This window comes from Daldinia childiae (genome assembly GCF_008694065.1).
Source record: "Daldinia childiae strain JS-1345 chromosome Unknown Scaffold2, whole genome shotgun sequence".
Taxonomy (NCBI): Eukaryota; Fungi; Ascomycota; class Sordariomycetes; order Xylariales; family Hypoxylaceae; genus Daldinia; species Daldinia childiae.
The window spans coordinates 1746903-1766768 of record NW_022984643.1 but is presented as its reverse complement, the minus strand read 5'-3'; the positions used below and the strand labels follow the sequence as shown (position 1 = coordinate 1766768).

Here is a 19866-nt window from a genome sequence, read left to right as displayed (position 1 = left end):
CATAATTGCCGTCATTATAACGTCTGAATAGTTTCGCTGGGTCGATATGAATAATACACCTTACATTTACTTTGGCACTCCTATAATTCTTCTTACAAGATCGGAGATGCTAGCAACGAACTCCCTGACGAAATTCAGAAAATTGTTTACGTAGGGTTAGAGTTAGAACTATTTAAAGGTAGCCTTGAATATAGTTAATCGAGAAATAACTCTAGATCGCCTTTAGTAGTACTATTGACCGAGAGAAAGGGGAAGCCCCTGAAAACCTAGGAGGCGGCGTTGAGTATAGGTTCGTGGAACCCTCATGGTCCCAGCACTGTCATTTGGTCTTAATGAAAGCCGTAGGCCGATGCCAATGAACTACCCAGATCTTGCGAATCAAATTTATATTGATTGTCTAAGAATAGATCCTATCGTATTCTTTCGCCACTGTTTCCAGCCCATTCATGTTAGTTCCAGGCGATTTCCCTTAACTACTCCTTTGAAAATAGCGTCTTTATCGCAGTAAGGCGTTAAGGAACGTTGGTCGGAAGTTATTCCGAAAATTGCGAGCAATATCTATATCTCTACTTTCAAGTACGTCAAGTCCATGTTACGTTAAGCGTGCTGGTTTCATAGTGCTATGATGGTACTTCTTAAATCAAACTCTCCTTACCCTCATGTAAGCCGTAACGTGTGATGAACTAGTACAGATATCTTCGAGGGGTTTAGAGTATTCACTCACTTACATAGTTGGGGTTGCTTCATGATGTATTTACATTGCCAAACAAGGTTCTTTCCTACTAGCTTGCTACGCCATTTCTATGTCGAGCTTTAGCACCTAATACCAACAGTAAGAAAGTTGCCAAGGCCTTTCCCCTCTGGCTCGTACGACTTATTCCGATGGAACATGGCCAATTCAACCCATAGTAGTGTTTAAAAGGTCAGACCAGTAGGCTACTTTGAAATTCCAAGTGCTAAGATGCGATCTAGATATAATAATGGTGCTAGGGATATTTGAATTGCTTGCTATTTTCTCTATTTTTCTTGTAGTTCAAAGGAGATGGATAGCTGTGTTTCTAACCCCTTAAGATAAATCTTGTAGTAGGGTACTTAGTACTTGAAGCATAGAGGCGCAAAGAAGGTGCGTTGAAAGAAGCACTACCTGAATAACGTTAACGTAATGCTTAATGGAAGCCACGTGACTAATACCCCATACCTTCTTACCTTATAATGTCTAAAAATAACGACTAGAAAAAGACGCTTTTTTTCATTAAGGAAACTCGCTTACAACACCTGCATTTCCACATATTCTAAGAATGACGATGGCACGTTTCTCCTTCATGTTGCAAAATCAAGATAATACACCTTGAGGACATTTTATGTTATTTCCGACCGCTACGGAGAGAACCTGCCGAGACTCGTCATCTTTTTGAATGATCTACCTGCTAGGCTGGCATCCGAATCGCGCGATTCCGGCTATGGGGTAGATCACATCAACGCGTGGGTTTGGTTGATGGTCTCGAAGGCTACGACAACGTAACAATCCATTCCAATTAATTTATTTATTTCCCTATTCCTCTCTTTTAACATGAGTTTTTGGTTGAAAAAATTTGCGGCTAGTGGTACTGGGAAGTTGGAGGGTAGCTTTAGAACAAAGGTCATGCAATGCAAGGTAGATGGTAGGTTGCTTTTAGGATATTTTCAAATTAATATAATATAGCCATTCTCCAATCCGACCCCCGTCACTTTCAACCGTCTAGTGGGTGAAGGGCTGGACTAATGAGGCGGATCCTTGGCGGGCCGAAGGAACTCGATCCCAACGTCGCTTTCTATCCAGGGACGCGTCTACTAACCCCACAGAAAGCACTTAGATAGACGCCCTCTCGCTTTGCCGACCATCTGGGGAAAGATGACGAGTCATTCTTAACCTATTTCTATTAGCAAAAGAGCCGATCATGGAGGTTGTGTCTTCAACCGAACAGCCCCCCCTGGCCGGTACCTTTACACCGGGGGAGGTGAGGCTTGACGTGAGCCTCCTCGACATAAATCAACGAATCTACCTTTATTGAGTAGAACTATTATCTACCGCCACAATGATTTTTTATGGTTACTACGGATTTAGCATACGGAAATGGGGAACAACTTATTTTGGGACGTTTGTTCGATCGACATGGATGCTCATGTAGTATACCTTGGTAAACGCTCGATTGAAGTTGCAGTGTCAGCAGCGCATGGTAAGGATACTTTTTCAACCTCGTGTTCATGATCTCGCAACGAGAGTAACATCTGGCCAGTCCAGCCTTTTCAAAGACGCCATGATGGCTGCAACACAACTCAATATGGGCACTCCTGCAATACCTCTTTTATGAGTGGCTCGTTAATGCAGGTGGTCTGCTGCCAAGGTAGCATCCGGGTATATATACAATGCTCCTCACAGGGTTGACCAAGCTCCGATCCGGGAACCATGTGTTTTTTTGAGAGCTTTTTTTTCTGGATCGTCGCCTCTTATGGCATTCGGGTACGCGTGGCTCTATATACTAAGAATGCAACCCCTGTGCCGTCCGATGCCTTGGCCAGAGATCTATTAAGATAATTGGATTCCCAGTCTCTTTGTATTGCTTCTCTGGCTCTGGGAACTCTCGTGGCTTGAGGATTTGTTGTGTCCAGCCTTGACATTCGCTTCGTATATAGGGACTACGCTGCATTTATCACAATGCGCTGGTGGAACGCCTTGATCCTGGCCGCTTGCACCGGCCAGACGGCTGCGCATGTGGATCCAAACAATCCCAGCCATAGCCTACCAAAGCTTGCCGGGGGCAGAAGATTTTTGTCGGAATTTAAAGGGGGAAGGAGATGGGATAACCAGGCACGCGCTATGCGGAGAGCAGAAATGGTAGAAGCTCGGGATGAAGAGGAACTCGAGGAGCGAGGAGAACTTGAGCCACGACAGAGAAGCGGACGGTGCGGCGCGGGTCGTGGTAGTTGCGCGGCTAGCCAATGTTGCTCGGCTGAAGGGTTAGTTCTTTTTATTTTTTGTTATTTGCCGATAATGTGCTGACCGAATCAAGCTATTGCGGCGTAGGAGAAGATTATTGTACTTCACCCGACTGTCAAATTAACTATGGACCTGCATGTGACGGTAACCAAAAGCCTGACGGCGTGGACACATCGACTATTGCGCGCCCAAAACTAGGCAAGGTACGATACGGCGGCGTGGGCATTTACGACTGCGTAAACCAAGGTGATATTGCTGTAACCTTTGACGATGGCCCATACGAATATACCAACGACCTCCTCGATAAGTTTGCAGTATGTGTTATAATGGCCCTACATTATTTCAGAGATAGTGCTAATAAGGACGAAGAAATACGAGGCGAAAGCCACGTTTTTCATTACTGGCAACAACATCGGCAAGGGAAAAATTAACGACCCAGACTTACCCTGGGCCTCCGTCATTCAAGTAAATTGCTTCATATAGAGAGGGTCCGGAAGTGAATACTAACCAGTCATAGCGAATGGCCGCCGAGGGTCATCAGATCGCAAGCCATACTTGGTCGCACGAAAACTTCAGCCAGTTGACTACAACCCAGTTCAAGAACCAAATTATATGGAATGAGATTGCTTTTAATGATATCCTTGGATATTTTCCTACCTATATGAGGTTCGTGTTGGCTCCCCCCTTAAAGAGAAGAGACCTATACTTAACCTAAGACAGGCCACCCTATTCCATCTGCGCCGCTGCTTGTCAGACCCAGTTAGCTAACCTTGGATATCACGCTATATACTTTGACTTGGACACGGAAGGATACCTTCATGACGATGCCAGCCAGATCCAGACTAGCAAAGACATCTGGGATGACGCAGTTGATGGATCCAGCCCATGTGAGGATAGCTATCTCGAGATCGAGCATGATATCCACTACCAAACTGTTTATAACCTCACAGACTATATCCTCGACTCGCTCTTTAGCCATGGCTATAGGTCTGTCACTGTGGGGCAATGCTTAGGCGATCCCCCTGAGAATTGGTACCGTGCTGGCACCGGTAAGGTTCCCGAGTATAACTTCACCATCCGTGCTCCGACCGGCACTTGGTCTTGCCTGAACCCTACGCCTACTTCTACCCGCCCAAGCCAGCCGACTAGCACGTTGAAGATTAGCGAAGATGGTCGATGCGGCGACGGAGTAACTTGCGCGGGCTCTGAATACGGAAATTGTATGTATACCCTGGCAATCGCCTTGAGTATAAGTTTAATTCATGCCACTAGGTTGTTCTACCAATAAATGGTGCGGTGGCTCCATCGACTATTGCGGCTCGAACTGTAGCCCGGAGTTTGGAACCTGTTCCTCGGCGGACTCGCAAATCCCGACCAGCATCCCGCTCCCTAACGGACCGGGAACCCCTGATGACCCCATAACCACCACGGGATCGGCACCCGCCCCCACCGGAACGCTTCAAGTGTCGATTGAGGGAAACTGCGGTGATGGATTCACTTGCGAAGGATCGGAGTTTGGAAACTGTTGTTCAGAGTCAGTGTAGTTCTTATTTCAAGGTTTTTTTTATATGAGGGTCTAGGCTGGATATTGTCCTTTGGTAGGACATGGAATATCTACAAAATTTATGTTATGAGAAATGAATATGAAAAAGTCAATTGTTGTTTAGACTATGTTACTAACTTTTGAACTGTAGACACGGCTGGTGCGGCTCAACGATTGACTACTGCGGTGAGGGTTGCCAATCAACTTTCGGATCAGGATGCCAGGCAAGCGACCCATCTCCATCACCTCCAGTAACTTCACTACCTCCTACTAGCACTAGTGCTTCTCCCACATCTTCCACCACTTCGCCTCCAACATCAGTGACACCACCTCCGGTATCAACAACTTCAACTAAGACGAAAACGAGCAGTAGTAGCAGTAGCAGTACCAGCAAGACGACCAAGAAGTCGACTAGCAAGTCATCCTCGACATCCCGCTCATCAACTAAGAAATCTACCTCTCATTCTACTTCCCACTCGACATCTCACTCCACCAGCCATTCTTCATCGCATACGAAGACTCAGACGAAGGACCGAAGGGCTAAGGAGACGCAGGGTAGTTAGCTAGTTGGTCATGCACTGTCTTTACTAGGTAAGAAAGAGAAGAGAGTTGCATGGGATCTCGCTACGGGGAGTAGGCTATTTTGCAATGTAATCTAGGGTTTGGAAAAAAAAAGATACTAAGAAATGATTAGCATTTTGAAACGATATCATACCGGGAAAATGTCTGAGTGATTAAAACTCGCCGTTATAGATAATAAGGGGAGGGCTTACTGTTTTCTTCGTAAAGGGGATGAATAGTGAGTTGGTTATGAACGCTCATCTCGTCTCATCCCGAGACATGTCCAATATAGCATGCGCAACGAACCAAAACATCTCACCAAACATCGTTTCTCAAACTCGTGGAAAACTCTCACATTGTGGATTAGATATATACGTACGTACATAGGTATATACCTACATACACTCATTCGCTATTTTGGTATATCTCTCCCCCCTCCTCCCTTTCCGTTCTAAGAAACGCCGCGGTAGACAAAACTCCCCGCCCTTCACTCCAAGCGGATGCCGGGTAAGATGGCGGCGGCTGCGACGGCGGTGCAAGTGTTGGTGGCGTCGTGTGTAAAGCCAACGAACTCCCCTACCCTAACCCGAAACCCCAAGTTAAAACGAGCGCCGCGAAAAATAAAGATAAAAAATAAAAAATAAAGGATGTGCTAGAGGTATATAGATTGGTGGTTAGCGGTAGTATAATACATTTCAGATTCCGCACGCCATCCGCCTAGCAAGAAAACACAACACGGCACAACACAAAGATCAACAGGACATAAGTAAAACAGAACAATGTTCAATTCAAGCACCCATCGTGCCGCTCCGCCCACCCCTAGAGTATCACCGCCCATATGCAAGATAATGTCACCTTCTCCCCCCTTCCCCAAAATGGTAGTGTTGTGGTGCGCAGTTTGCAACGAGCGATTTTTCTGTCCCTCGCATATCATGTCATGTCGTGTCTATATTTTCTTTTACAAGTAGGTAGATATAGGTAGAGGTATAGGTACCTCCTAAGGCAATAGTAGGTAGTTGTTGAATCGTCCCAAGTCAAGTCAAGTCAAGTTCCCAAAAAACAAAAAAAACAAGCAGACTATATCTTGCCGTGTCCAAAATCCCGGATTTGCTGCCCTTAGACGCTTTCCCGTCCCGTCCTAGCCGGTATGCGATGCTATGCTATATCGATGAGTTCTGGGCCCTAGCTATTATCCTCTCCATCTCGGCGGGATCGCTTATGCTCCTTTGCCGTTCTGTCCTCTGCTCGTCGCCCGAGCTGCTTGCTGATTCGTCGCTGCTTTCCTCGCCGTAGACGATGTGCCTTAGGACACTCTTGTCGAATAACTCGATTACTAGATGCCGGTCCGGTAGCCTATAGTGGTGACATTCCATCAATGCTAGAATCTTACGGAATAGGGTAGGTTGCCGGAATCCCAGAGCCTTTTTATGTCGTAACTGGAGTAGCTCTACTTTGGCCTTCTTATAGAGCACCATATTACCTAGCTCAGTCATGAGCTCTAATATGCGTCGGTTAGTCGGGTCCTGTTCGTCGATTTCCACAGGCGGTGGTTCCAGCACTGTTTTCTGGGTATCTAAGACTCTGATGTGCGCGGGTATCTCGTGTTTCCAGGGCTTGCAAGAGAAGAATTTGGAAAGATTCTTAGGAACGCAAAGCCCCAATGACATCCCGAGAGGCGTAGTATTTGATTCCCAACCATGTTCAGAGAGGATCTCTAGTCCGTGCGTAGATCTCGATATTAAACCTAAGACGAAAAATGCGGTACCTCGAAGACTCATCACGTCATGAGATTCGGCGATTTTGACGATATGTTCTACTACATCCGTCGATTCCAAGAACGGAGCCCCGAGCTCCATCGAGCCAACGTTTCCAACTGCCCATAAGCAGCCTTTAACTTTTGTGATAAGTTCAGGATCATCGGATTGCATTCCGTATTCACTAATAGTCGCGGCGAACTCTTCGAAGTGGCCCTTGTCTTCGAGCAATTTACAACCTTCTTTCGTGCGCGTCAATTCTCGGTAGAAATGAGGTGGGACGTGGTTGTCTTGGTCCGTATCCAAATCGTCTTCATAAATACTAAGGCGATGTGGTTGATCCTCTTGGGTATCGATGAAAGAACGTGCTAGACTAGCTTCGATAAGACTAACATAGGTATCGTTGCGCCCGAGGAACCAGTCGTCCATTTCGTTACTTATATAGTCTAAGCCATCTAAATAATGATAACCGATAGAAGTAGACAAAAATCGGAGTAGCAAAGGTGCCCCAATCTCGCCTAGGTGGTCCAATGCAGGCCGGCATTCCACTATATACTCTAACAAGGCCTTACTATTGCAAGCCTTCTCAAGAATCTTGACGGCCGTAGCACAAACCTCAACTTCTGGGTCGTAGAGTTGTGTGACAAGTAATTGAATCGCCCACTTGGAGTCGGAGATAACTTGGCCTGTCGGCGTAACTCGCTGCCTTGTTGCATATTTTCGAAGTACGTTAGTACTATGTATTCGCATTTCTTTTGTACCAGCTGTCAAAGCCTTCGACAGTAGCACGCGCGGGTGGCCGTGAAGACTATAGTCAAGATGACTGAGAAGCAATTTGATGAGATCCGGTCTTTGCTTAAAATCGACGATATGATACATCATATTGAAGATGCGCCATCTCTCGAGCATCTGTAATCCCTTGGGGTCGCTGCTCAGAGCACCGATCATAGGGAAATAACCGCCGCAAAGCGTATCTGTAAGACGATCTCTCGAAAACATCGGATACTGTGCAGTCAAACCGCTGGTCTAGAAGCAAGAATAAGTATTTAACCTAAATCTTTCAACATATATGTTCTTACCGGATCACACTGAGCCAAGCACTCAGCGATTTGCCTTAATAGCTTATTATCTGCAAGGTATTTTGTCCCTTCTGCTGTTTGGAGCAGCGTATGCATCAGTGCACAGCCAACCCTAACATACTTTTGAGTATTTCGCGTGCTCTTGATCTCCGAAAATTTGAATTTGAAAGGCCGATAAAAGCCTACGAGCCTTTTTGCGAATTTTGATGCCTTGATAGCTTCTTCTAAACGTTTACCATTCATCAGTGGCCCTTCAATTATCTTTAGAACGACATCCCAGTCCCATTTAGAAGGGTTCGAATGGCCGAGAACTCCCGAATCTATCAGCAGTTGACGGAACGTGGCATCGTCAGGGTTAATTAAAGCATTAGCCTTTGGTGCTTCTTCTGCATGGCCCATATTCTCTAACATGCTGCTAGAGGGGAGATAGCCAGGAGCGTAACCCGTTGGAGATGACCGGTAAAGCGTCCGGCTTACACTACTTATTTGGTAGACAATTCCGGTCGCGTTAAAATGCGCCTCGTCTTGGAAGTGCGAAGCAGCTGCGAATAGCTCGGGGAGTAACTGAAGTTCGCTACTCCAAGAAGGGGGGAGGATTCTGCTCGCGAGTTTGAGGGTTTCGCCAATGAGCAGAGTTGTTTTTCGCTTCAACATGGGATCGTCGGTGCCTTGAGCAACCTGGAGCAGGTTCGGCATCATCCCCGCTTTGATAAATATAGCCAGAAGCAATGCCGTATAGTGTTCTACGAAATTTTGCTCCGCACCGTCATCTTCGTAGACTGTATCGTCCTTGCTCGGCATTGAGGACTTCAATGTCGTTACTCTTCCATACGTTGTCAGACGTCGCCCTGCAAGATACGACGTGGCCCATGCAGGGGGTTTAATACGAAGAAGAGAATAAAGCAAATCCATCACAGTGTCCCGAATCGTCGGGTTAGGCAGCATCAAGCTCGATATCAAAGAGCCGATCGCTCTGAAGTTGTACATGGACAAGGTCATGAGCCCAGACCAGCTCTTCAAAGCAGAAGCAATTGCCCTTGAATTTTGTTTTATAACCCCCTCGTACGAGAACAGAGCATCGGTAAAGGCCGTAAATAGAACTTCTAATTCATATCCGGCCCGTAAATACTTCCGTGTATGTGGCGCATCTAGTAGGTAAAGAAAAGCCGAGGATAAGGATTCGGGGGACTTGTAAGTACCCTCAGCGAGCGCCTCTGACAATGGTACTAAGCCGCCAGACGCCACAAGCAGCGCGGGATCCCGTAATAATACTTCGGCGAGTGTTTCGATACAGATTGGCCGGAGCCGATCTTCGACTTGCTCGGCGACTGCTGCTATAGTCCTAACCACGGCCCTAGACACCTCGCGAACACCATCTTTCACATCCAAAAAAGCGCGGACGAACTTGAGAGCCTGCTCGCGTTCCACATCGGCCTTGCGATCCTTGGCGAGAGACACGACTACCATGAAGTCGGTATTTAAGCTACGTATTTTCTTAAGAGAGGCTATGTCGGAAATAGCATATCGTAGCATTCGGTATCCTGACGCTACCACTTCCCTACTGCCGCTAAGCAGCATGACCTGCATCCTATCTCCAAAAACAGACCACACCAAGTCATACTTCAGCGTGGGGTGCCTTTTGAAGAGATCTACGAGGTTGTTGGCTCCCCCCACATAGTATTCAGGGGTCATACCTTCGACTTCTAGAGCTTGCAGTATCTCGGCAAGTGCAAATGTCGGAGATTCTGTCGACTCTTCGAAATCGGATCCGGCGCCGCTTCTGGATGCGCTTGGGGGCGATCGCAGACCTTCGTTACGCAACAACCCCTCGTTACGTGTTCTCGTAGGCGTACTAGGCACGGCCTTAGATCGCTGCGCATCCGTGATCCTTTGCTTCAGCTCTTTTATTCTCGTATTTGAGGCTGTAAGCTCGGCCTCTACCCTCTGGCGTTGTTCCTTGGTCTGTTTTGCTTTCTTTGCATTTAAAGCTTCAAGCATATTTTCGCTTCCCTCTTTTATTTTCATCTCGCGGCTAAGCGAGTCCTTCAACGAATTAAGCGTAGTCTCGGCGATGGAATCGTCATCCTCGTCCAGCTTTTCGCGGATATAGACGTCGACCCTCGAACCAGCCCTCGACTGGATAGTTTGACTGCGTAAGTCGGAACTGAAACTCCCTGGAGGTTGGGAAGGGTTGAAGGAAGCACCACGGCTCGGGGCGAGGGAGGTAGCGGTGGATGCCATGCTTCGGGCACCATCGCCGGCGGCAGGTGGTCGAAGTCCGCCATCGAGGCTCGGTCGCGAGGTGGTGAGGGGAGAATTAGTAGCTTGCGTACCCAACGACTTCTGAGCCGGCGTCGCGGAGGTGCTCAGCATGGTGGCAGACCCGACCAAATGCCCACCGTCTGGGACCAGGCCGCAGCGTCACTCATGGAGAGAAGCGAATGTTTTGTCAGGCAAATGATAGGTTCGTGTAGTATCGTGACAAAGCTATAATATTAGACTGTAAAGACTAGGCGAACTCAAGGACTGGGCCGACGCGAGCCGTATGTTTTCGACAAGAAAATGAAGAACTGCGCAAAAGGAAGACTATGAGCGAATAAGAGAGTAGAAGAAGGGGACGTCGTTGTCATGTCTCATAAAGTGAAGTGGTTAAAAGTAATGTAATGTTTGTTGTATCTATTCGTACAATAACTGCGATTTAGTGGTTTAATGGTTTAGTTGGGACGCCGCCGTGTCGGATTGCGGCCGCTTGTGCCAAGAAACAAGGATGGGATGAAAGGTGGAGGCGGAGGATACAATAGCTATGTACCCCCTGGTAGTCTTTATTACTTAATATTGAAACTTATATTAGACTTTTGCTGCTGCGACACCTTCTCCAGTGGTGATACAATAGGAGAAACATAGGTGGTGTTTACCCCTTTCATAAGCATGACATATACGTCAGGTATTTAGTGATAACCTCATTTTTTTTCTTTAACTTTGACATGAATGTATTTATAAACCTTATTCTCTATTCTATCGTATGCAACTACTTCACAGGATATTCCCTATTTCCCTCCAAATGACAACTCCTATTGGCTAGTTTTAATTATACCCCGGATATGGGATATGCGTGCACTCAACTAAATATATCTTATCTCTCATCTCCTTGAACCTATAAATAAGAATCTAAAATTTGGTCATTTAAAAGCTTCAAGACATCGAGAAAGACATGAATTATCTACAACTATAACGTTCTAACTAAATAACTACCAAGACTCGCAAATCATCAAATATCTTATAGAAAGGCCAGCCGAAACAACACATAATTGCCACAAGATTACTGCTGAACCCCGGGGTCCACATCCTCATACTTGTTTCCGATGGCAACCTCATCAATCCACAGCTGTCGGGTGCCCTGGTTTCCATCCATGTGCTTGTCGTCGTGCCAGGCATTGGCATACAAGCCGGTGCGGAACTGGAAGCCGTATTTCTTCTGCGTGTCCCTGTACGTAGTGATAAGGCCGGATTTCTCCAGCGCCTGCTTCCCGTCGAACCAGACCTTGTAGTAGCCCGAGTTGTCGCTTTCCCACTTGGCCTGGAGAACGACGCGGTGCCAAGACCCCGGCTTGATCGTGCCGACCGAGAACTTCTTCAGGGTGCTATCGCACATGTTGCCGCCCTTGCTGCGGATCTTGAGCTCGTTGCCCTCGACCCACATCATCATCGAGGGGATGAAGCCATCCCCGCACGTGTTATCGGGGTTATCCTCTAGGTTGCTGATGAACTGCGCGATGTTGTAGGATTGCTTGGACGAGGTGTCCCAAGTTGAGTGCAGCCGGAAAGCGAAGCCGTAGAACCCCTCGTCGCCGACTTTGTAGACGTCTTTCTTGTAGACTTCCGAGTGGTATCTGCCAGTGTAGCCAGAATCGTATATCTGAACCACTTTGATCGATGTGCCTGAGTTGTAAGACACGTTGTCGACCTGAGTTACGGTTCCTTTATGTTCGTGGTTGGTTCCATCCCATCCGTCCAGTGTTCCGTGGTTTTTGAAGACCGGAGTGGCAGAGACAAGCGTGCAAGGCGCAAGAAGCGCGAGCGCCGCGATCTTAGAGATAAACATAGCGAGAAGAGCGTGCTGAATCTTCTTTATAGTGTGATGAGGAACAAGCTTGACTTCTGTGATAGGAGTTGAGACATTGTATACTAGCCTGGGTAGTTCAACATTCATATATATACCCAATACAAAGCCCCGACGTTACCTGTTCAAATGCGACCTTCCATATTAGATTATTAGGCAATGTAAGGTCAATTGGGGTCCTGTCCATAAGATTCTAGTCAATCATTGTGTAAATACAGCCCCTGAACTTGCTAAATGACTAAGGGAGTCGGGACGTGAAAATCGTCAGCCAAATCTTGACCTACCATATTAAGAGAGATTCTTCTTATAGGTATGACAGATCATAGAACCCAACATAGGTAATTGTATAAAGTAGGTTATAGGGGAGAGCCAGATGATTCGTCCTCGAAGGGCGATATTCTTCGAGTAGCGCTTTAGCATACTGTGCAAATCATTTAAATAAGATCTGACAGCTTCAGCTAGGGCAGTTTCATAGTATTATTACAAAGTACAAATTACCATATAAGAAAGAGCTGAGCTGCATTTCTTTGGATTGGGGTAAGGTTGGCGTCAGCAGCTTGATGGAAGGCCTATCATACATATAAAACACCCCTGTCTATTTTCAGCCTTAACGATTCTATATTTAGCCTCTATATAATTCAGTATTATTCAGAAACAACTTTGGCGTGTTTTTCATCGAAGCAAACAATTGTGAGTTTTAACAACTACGAATGGGTCATATATGTATATATTAACAGCACAGGGAACACCCTAGTCCAATATGAGAGTTACAATCACAGTCAGCTTCACTATGAGATGAGTGGTGACGAGCGTGGTGTATGATGGTATGATGTGTATTGTGTTACCCTCGGATCTCTATACCCCAGGTCATTAGACGTGAGTCCTAAGAGCGCCTCCGTGGGGGTAGTCTCCTTTACATATTCGATTGAGGGGCTAGATTTCGACCACGAGTATATTAGTTGTGGCATGTAGAAGCTTGACCGGCGTGGATAATGTTTCTCACCTGCAGTCATTTTCAATGGCAAACGACCTTTATTCGCCGGTTACATATACCTATCAAGAGTCTGAGTCTCACAAGCTTAGATAACATAGAAACTCGGCAGATTATCTGTAAACACTTGACATCATTCAAGTTTTCTTCTGATATACTGAGTCAAGTAGAAACACCATAATTAGCACAGGTCGAGTGAATGTTTTAGTTAAAGATGGAAGTTGATTATTGAAGTATTTTAGAATACCTAATGAATTGAACATAAACTCGCTTCGCAACTCAGTAACACTTCCCGAATGGTCTTAGAATGACATCAGCCCGCAACAAAATCTAGATTGGGCATCTAGACCGCATGTTGCCTACATTAGCATCAAACAAAGAAGGGTGATATCGGTAGCAAAAAGGTAAGACAAACCGGACAGATAAGAAGCTAAAGCTTATGTATACATAGGCGGACCTAGGCAGGGTAACTGAATACCGATTACGGTAGGAGTCGGCCTTTGGGGTGTAGGGGAGTCGGCGGGTTCCGTAAGGTACGGTATGATGTATCGAGCAGCTAAAAAGTCGCCAATGGGAAGGATGCATTATTATTGGTTATTGGGGTAAAGCTTGCCGTAAAACAACTGCAAGCCAACAAGCTTAGCTTCTAAAGACCCATCCGAAGCCAGTTAACTGGGTCCATTTTACGCCTTTTACTTTCTTTTTCTTTTTTTTTTTACTAGCAAGTCCCCTCTTTTTTTCATCGCGCCGCCGTTCTTGTATCACCAACTACATAGTTACATTTTAAGGTACTCCTCTTATCGGTGACCAGCGGGCAATGAGCTTTGAGCGTCTTTGTATTATATCATATCGTATGGATGTATGTATGCATGTACGTACGTCCATATGTATGAGGCATGTACATATGCAATGCCGTATGCATCCGCTTCAGGCGCTTTCCGATCTGCAGAAAGCCAACCAACCTGCTGTGTTGCTCAGTCTAGCAGCTAAATCCGGGACTGTCCAGGACCCGGATCTGCGTAGACTACTACGTCCCTGCATCCTTATATGAACCTATTCAGGTTACGTATGCAGCTCAATTTGGGATGGAGGGTCGGTAGTCTAGTAAGTGTAGGTCAGAAGGTTAGTATGTAGCTTCGTTTGGTGATTTGGAGTTTAGGAAAAGCTGGAGTATCTCCAACGTACAAGAGACATCCATGGATATGTCCGAGGTAAATATACCTTCCTTACCTTTATATACATACATACATACATAGCTCCATATCACTTTAGATCGCATGTATATAAATATGCTGTCTTGTTTCTCCCTTTCCATTTATACCGCGTTCTTTTCTTTCCTTCTTCTGTAGACTGACTCGGCCAATGATTCACGACTTCCTTTTTTCTTCTTCTTCCTATTATTATTCTTACTTAGTATCCAATTGTCTCGTTTGATTACAATTGTACAGGATAGATTCGCCTTCTAACATTCTGCATCACGTTGCACCTAAGCCCTCCCTTATAAAGCAAGGTTATCGGCATCCCCAAAAGGTTTCGGAAGATTTAACTTTTACGGATTTCATAATCTTCGTAAATCATAATAAGCAAGAGCGAGGAGAATAAGAAAAACAGAAGAGCACACTCTTTCCATCATGCCCGTCGTATCAGCAGCTCGGTACGGAAAGGACAATGTCCGCGTATACAAAGTCCATAGGGATGAGGCGACGGGTACGCACACAGTTACGGAGATGACCGTATGCTGTTTACTCGAGGGGGATATCGAGTCGTCGTACACGGTAGCGGACAACAGCGTTGTCGTGGCCACCGACTCCATGAAGAATACCATCTACATCAAAGCCAAGGAGCACCCCGTGAACCCGCCGGAACTGTACGCCAGCTACTTGGGACAGCATTTCCTAGATCAATACGCCCACATCCACGCCGCCAATATCAGCATAGCTGTAAAGCGGTGGACCCGCATGATCATTGACGGAAAGGAACACCCCCATAGCTTCTACCGCGACGGCGAGGAGACTCGCAACGTCGAGGCCCGTATTACCCGCAAGGGAATCGAGCTCACTAGCGGTATCGCGGGGCTCCTAGTGCTGAAAAGCACTGGGTCCGCCTTCCACGGCTTCATTCGCGATGACTACACCACACTACCCGAGACCTGGGACCGCATCCTCTCGACTGACGTCGACGCTACTTGGAGTTGGAATACCCTACCAAGCGTGGCGGCGGTCGAGCAGAAGGTGGGCCAGTTCGACAAGGCTTGGGAAGACGCCCGTAGAATCACCATGAAAACATTTGCCGAAGAGAGCAGTCCTTCGGTGCAGCATACCATGTATAAAATGGGCGAGCAGATCCTCGAGGCCGCTTCTGAGGTCAAGTCGGTCACTTATGCATTGCCCAACAAGCACTACTTTGAAATCGGTAAGCCTACCCCTATCTACTCATCTCCGATTATATCAATCAATGTTAGACCAACCAACTTCTGACCATATTCACTTTCACAGATTTATCCTGGCACAAGGGTCTTAAGAACACGGGCAAGGACGCCGAAGTATACGCCCCGCAGTCCGGACCTAACGGTTTGATAAAAGTCGAGATTTCGCGCTCGTAGACGCTATTTCATCATTATTATTATTATGCAGATTTGTATCATGTCTTCGGCGTAATGCGCAGGCTTATAATTGTTTTTTAATCCGTAATTATCGGGGAAATGGGATTCTAGCCGGGTTATCAAGTTGTTATTGCATCGAAACGAGTATCTAGATACCATCTCAAGATAAGACCTCACAATATTCTTAAAATCTTCTTTCGTACTTGTAATTGTGCTGTTAAATATAATATATATGTGTGGTCATTTTCATGATTCTGACCCTTAGTACTCCCCCTTACACCCATAACGAATCTACGGCTTGCAATACACCAAGGAGTACCGGTTTCTCGACCACTTATCAAGTTGGTTGTCATGAGATGCATTCGTTATACACATACGATGTAGTACATAGCAGATATGCAGAGCCAGTACCTAATTCCCCTGGCAAAGTCCGCCTTTTCTCGCCCGAAAGCCTTCCTTCACGCTCACATTCCCTAAGCTTCCCCTAAAGCAAATATTCCGCTATAACCTCTCCGCACCCGCCTGTCTTATCGCCTTGACCGCCTCGCCCCAGCCCTCCTTGCCCACCTCCACACCACCAAACCGTATCAAGTTCTTCTTGAACGGGTGCGCGTCGCCCTCAAACGCCTTCAGCCGAGCGAGCCTCTTATCCCGCAGCCTGTTCTTCGGCAACATACCGCTGACGGCCTTACGTAGGACCTCGGCGCCGCCGTACTTGGCCATGAGCACGTCCATGGTGACGGACTGCAGGGAACCGGGCCGCGTGTTGTGTCGGTAGTACGTCTTCTGCCACATCTTGCGGCCGGTGACGTGCAGGGCCGCGCAGTTGGTTACTACCACGTAGTCCCCGCAGTCCGTCGACGGGTCCCAGATCGGCTTGTGCTTGCCCATGAGGATCACGGCGATGCGCGAGGCCAGACGGCCTAGAGATGGCGGGGTTACGTTCGGTTGCGTGGAGAGCGTTGGGTGTGGCGCTGCGGCGGAGATGTGGTGCCATACTCGCGAGTAGGCTAGTTTCGTCTATTCGGGGGGAGTATACTTGTGAGTCTTCGCTATGCCGCTTCGACGGGATTGGAATGGAGGGGAGCTTACCAGCCCGACAGTCTGCGACATGGTGACGGCTCTCGAGGGAGCTTTTAGCCCCTCGTCGTCAAGGTATATGTCTAAATGCTCGATGGCCTCGACGAGGGGCGCATGTATGATCTATATGACCCTTTATGGTGCTGCAATGGCACGTTTGTCGCCGAATTCGCGGCTTCAGGGTTTATTGGATGTTTAAAGGTGCAATAGCAGAATTCGATATTCCAGGAGTCACGTGTGCTGTACCTAAGGGTACCGATATCTAAGTTTCCCCGCCTATCGATAAGTCATATCAATTTTTAGCGCATGACGATAAATTAGTGACGCCAGTCGCAAGCACCGAAGACCGAGCCCGCATCTTAGATAGTTGTATCTAGGAAGAATCGGATCAATTCTAAGAAAGGAATTGCGATTTCAAAGCAAAAGTTCTGCTTATTACATTTTATTGGCCTATTTAGTTTAGGTAAAAAAAGGTGGGTTTTCTATCGTGTAAGTGAATGGCTTCCAACCGTTTCTACACGATCGATTGTAATATTATGAAGCTCCTTTCGTCCCTTCGTCCCCTCTTCTGCTTCTGAGCATATGATGCTGAAATATTTACACGGTATATCATTTCGTTCTTTTGCTACGGGTACTGGTTATTTCTTCCTTGGCGTCGCTGCCGAGTCTTATTATCACCGTAACCAGCGAGAAACTTCCCTTCATATTACTAGATATCCTATTGCTACCAACGACAAGATGACGGTTCATAATCAGGCCAAGACTCCTTTTCAGGTCCGTCTATCTACGTTTACTTTTTTTTTCATGGCTACCTCCTTAGTTGTTATTAGTAGCCTTAGAAATAGTCAATACTTATCTATCAAAACTCGAGACAGTATAAGCTAATAGGAGCCATGATCGAATTATATAGACTTTATTCGCTGTGCCGATGACCTGTGACGGTTGTGTCAAAGATGTTTCGGATGCGCTATATAAACTCGGAGGCATCACTAAGGTCGAAGCCGACTTAGAGAGGCAGCTCGTATCAGTAGAAGGGACTGGTAAGATGAATCCATACGCAAGAGAAGCTACATAGTTGAAAGATCTCGATCTGAGACTAACACAATATATTCCTTAAACAGCTGCCCCGTCCGCAATTGTTAGCGCTATTGAAGCTACAGGTCGGGATGCTATTTTAAGAGGGTCAGGTGCTTCGAATAGTAAGTGAAATATTATATTTCCTTATATATTACCTTGTATATTTCTATTTAAATTTATGCAAAGTATCGGTCGTTACTTTATGACCGCCCGGAGAAGGTCACCAATCTCCTTTACCTCATGCCGAGCTTCACCGAAGCAGCCGGCTTACGCTCCGGGTCCCCTAATTCGATACGATAATCATTTGGCTCTTCCAGCTAGCTGATACAGATCCTTTTAGGCGCAGCTGTTTGCATCCTCGAGACGTATCACCGCAATGAGAAGGGTGGTGATGCATTGGTGCCTGCTTCTGCCCCAGAGGCAGATACGGAAGGATCCGGAATAAATGACAGGGAAGTCAGGGGTTTGGCCCGCATGGTTCAAGTCTCTCCTACAATAACCTTGGTGGATTTGACTGTTCGTGGAGTTAAGCCTGGTACATACTCGGCCAGCATAAGAGAATACGGCGACCTCAAGCTCGGTGCTACATCTACGGGTCCGGTATGGGCAGGCGGGAGTGGCACAACGCAGCCCCGGGGGATCTTGGGTACTGTACAGGTCGGAAAGGATGGTCGGGGCGCAGTATTCTTCGATCATCCTTTTCAGGTTTGGGAGGTGATTGGACATGCAATGGTTGTTTCTAGCCAGCAGGAAGGGGTCACGGAAGGTAATCTGAGAAATGATGAAAACACTGTCGTTGGTGTCATTGCGAGGAGTGCCGGCATGTGGGATAATGATAAGACAGTATGCTCATGTACTGGCAAGACGCTTTGGGAGGAAAGAAAGGACGAGGTAAAGAAAGGTATGATCTAAGACTTGAACTGGTTCTGTACAAGTTTTGGATCCGGCAACGTGTATTGGAGTGGGGGTTGTTCGTAAAGACTATTGGTATCCAATAAGCACCGTTGATACATAGAAAGCAAGCAACTCTGAGAGGTCAATTGGGCTTCTGCCTCGTCGAATTGAGTCTCCCAGGGGTGCCCGGCTTGTTCAAGATCCCGTTTATTCTCGTGTGCCTCGACATTGACAGCATCTATGTATAATTCCCCTGTCGGTCCCTTATGCAGGGACATTCAGGGTCTAACTTTACCAAATTTATTCAAACGGCAAAGAAACAATTCGTCATAGCACACAATATGCAATGTTGTTATTGGCGACTGTTCACTGTTGATTATGACAGCTCGGCAGTCGCTTTGACAGGCTTACATTGGACGACGCTACATAAAATCAGACGACAGATCTGCTCTGATCATGTCATTCGATTTATTTGAATAAGAAACGCTCCTTATCAACGCGGGCATATCTAGTCAGCATACCTAGGGGCTCGGGATAAAGATGCCGAATTTGCGTGCCTAGAAGAGTTCGATGGATCGTGTGGTATCCTTTGGGTAATGGCACCATGTACCGACCCATGGTGGCGCCACACAATCCAGGAGTATTTAAAGAATCTCATGATGAAGGACCGCCAAGGATTACCTCCTTGGGACATCGTTCCTACGTCAACCACTGCGGTCACAGAACCAAACGAAATATTCTAGGGACGAAGTCGCAATGGCTATCCCGGGCTTATTTATCTCCTTCTCGCATCGACGAAAACGTTGAAGATAGTCGATAATCGTGGAGAAAGACATGAAGAATGATAGATCATCGAACGAGACGGCGTGATCATGATCTTTCTTTTTGGCGGCGCGCGGAGAAGTCGTGGGTAGGGGTTTATCCAAAGCCAAGTCTCTATCTGACGTTTTATGGCTGAAGAACGAAAAGCTTGGCTTCATGGCCGACTCCGGGGCCCCGGCTGTTGGCAGTTTACACGACATATGAGGAGAGGTTAAGCGGTTGGTTCCGCCGTGCTCATACCCTTTTTCATCCCTCATGCCTTGAACCCAACTTACCGACCACATCTTCAACACCAAGCTTTAACCTCAGATAACTCTCCCACACCAGACTTATCTAATACACGAACATAGCGCTCACCTCTTAATG

At 46.7% G+C, this 19866-nt stretch overlaps 6 protein-coding genes across 7 annotated transcripts; 3 read left to right on the top strand and 3 right to left on the bottom strand.

The window, feature by feature from the left end:
* Positions 1-2695: 2695 nt before the first annotated feature.
* Positions 2696-4521, top strand: GL218_01391 (Bifunctional xylanase/deacetylase; the record flags this gene model as incomplete). Its single annotated transcript, XM_033577859.1, has 6 exons — positions 2696-2997; positions 3051-3291; positions 3347-3442; positions 3495-3643; positions 3698-4197; positions 4250-4521. 6 exons carry the CDS (start codon positions 2696-2698, stop codon positions 4519-4521), a joined length of 1560 nt encoding a protein of 519 aa, XP_033439513.1.
* A 1720-nt stretch (positions 4522-6241) lies between these two features.
* On the bottom strand, positions 6242-10287 carry GL218_01390 (Protein ste16; the record flags this gene model as incomplete). The annotated part of the gene is made up of 2 exons (XM_033577858.1): positions 6242-7861; positions 7915-10287. 2 exons carry the CDS (start codon positions 10285-10287, stop codon positions 6242-6244), a joined length of 3993 nt encoding a protein of 1330 aa, XP_033437973.1.
* A 946-nt stretch (positions 10288-11233) lies between these two features.
* Positions 11234-12016, bottom strand: GL218_01389 (putative glucuronan lyase a protein; the record flags this gene model as incomplete). The annotated part of the gene is made up of 1 exon (XM_033577857.1): positions 11234-12016. One exon carries the CDS (start codon positions 12014-12016, stop codon positions 11234-11236), a length of 783 nt encoding a protein of 260 aa, XP_033438965.1.
* A 2640-nt stretch (positions 12017-14656) lies between these two features.
* GL218_01388 (Uricase) lies at positions 14657-15627 on the top strand (the record flags this gene model as incomplete). The annotated part of the gene is made up of 2 exons (XM_033577856.1): positions 14657-15437; positions 15521-15627. 2 exons carry the CDS (start codon positions 14657-14659, stop codon positions 15625-15627), a joined length of 888 nt encoding a protein of 295 aa, XP_033438964.1.
* A 501-nt stretch (positions 15628-16128) lies between these two features.
* GL218_01387 (54S ribosomal protein L23, mitochondrial) lies at positions 16129-16740 on the bottom strand (the record flags this gene model as incomplete). Its single annotated transcript, XM_033577855.1, has 2 exons — positions 16129-16647; positions 16720-16740. The coding sequence occupies 2 exons, from the start codon at positions 16738-16740 to the stop codon at positions 16129-16131; spliced, it is 540 nt and encodes a 179-aa protein (XP_033438974.1).
* Positions 16741-17445: 705 nt separating this feature from the next.
* Positions 17446-18696, top strand: GL218_01386 (Superoxide dismutase 1 copper chaperone; the record flags this gene model as incomplete). 2 transcript variants are annotated; one of them, XM_033577854.1, is made up of 4 exons in its annotated part: positions 17446-17481; positions 17618-17747; positions 17829-17906; positions 18125-18696. In XM_033577854.1, 4 exons carry the CDS (start codon positions 17446-17448, stop codon positions 18694-18696), a joined length of 816 nt encoding a protein of 271 aa, XP_033438972.1. The 2 variants fall into 2 exon arrangements, with proteins under 2 accessions (XP_033438972.1, XP_033438973.1); XM_033577853.1 differs by lacking the exon at positions 17446-17481 and having other exon boundaries at positions 17636-17747.
* Positions 18697-19866: the final 1170 nt, after the last annotated feature.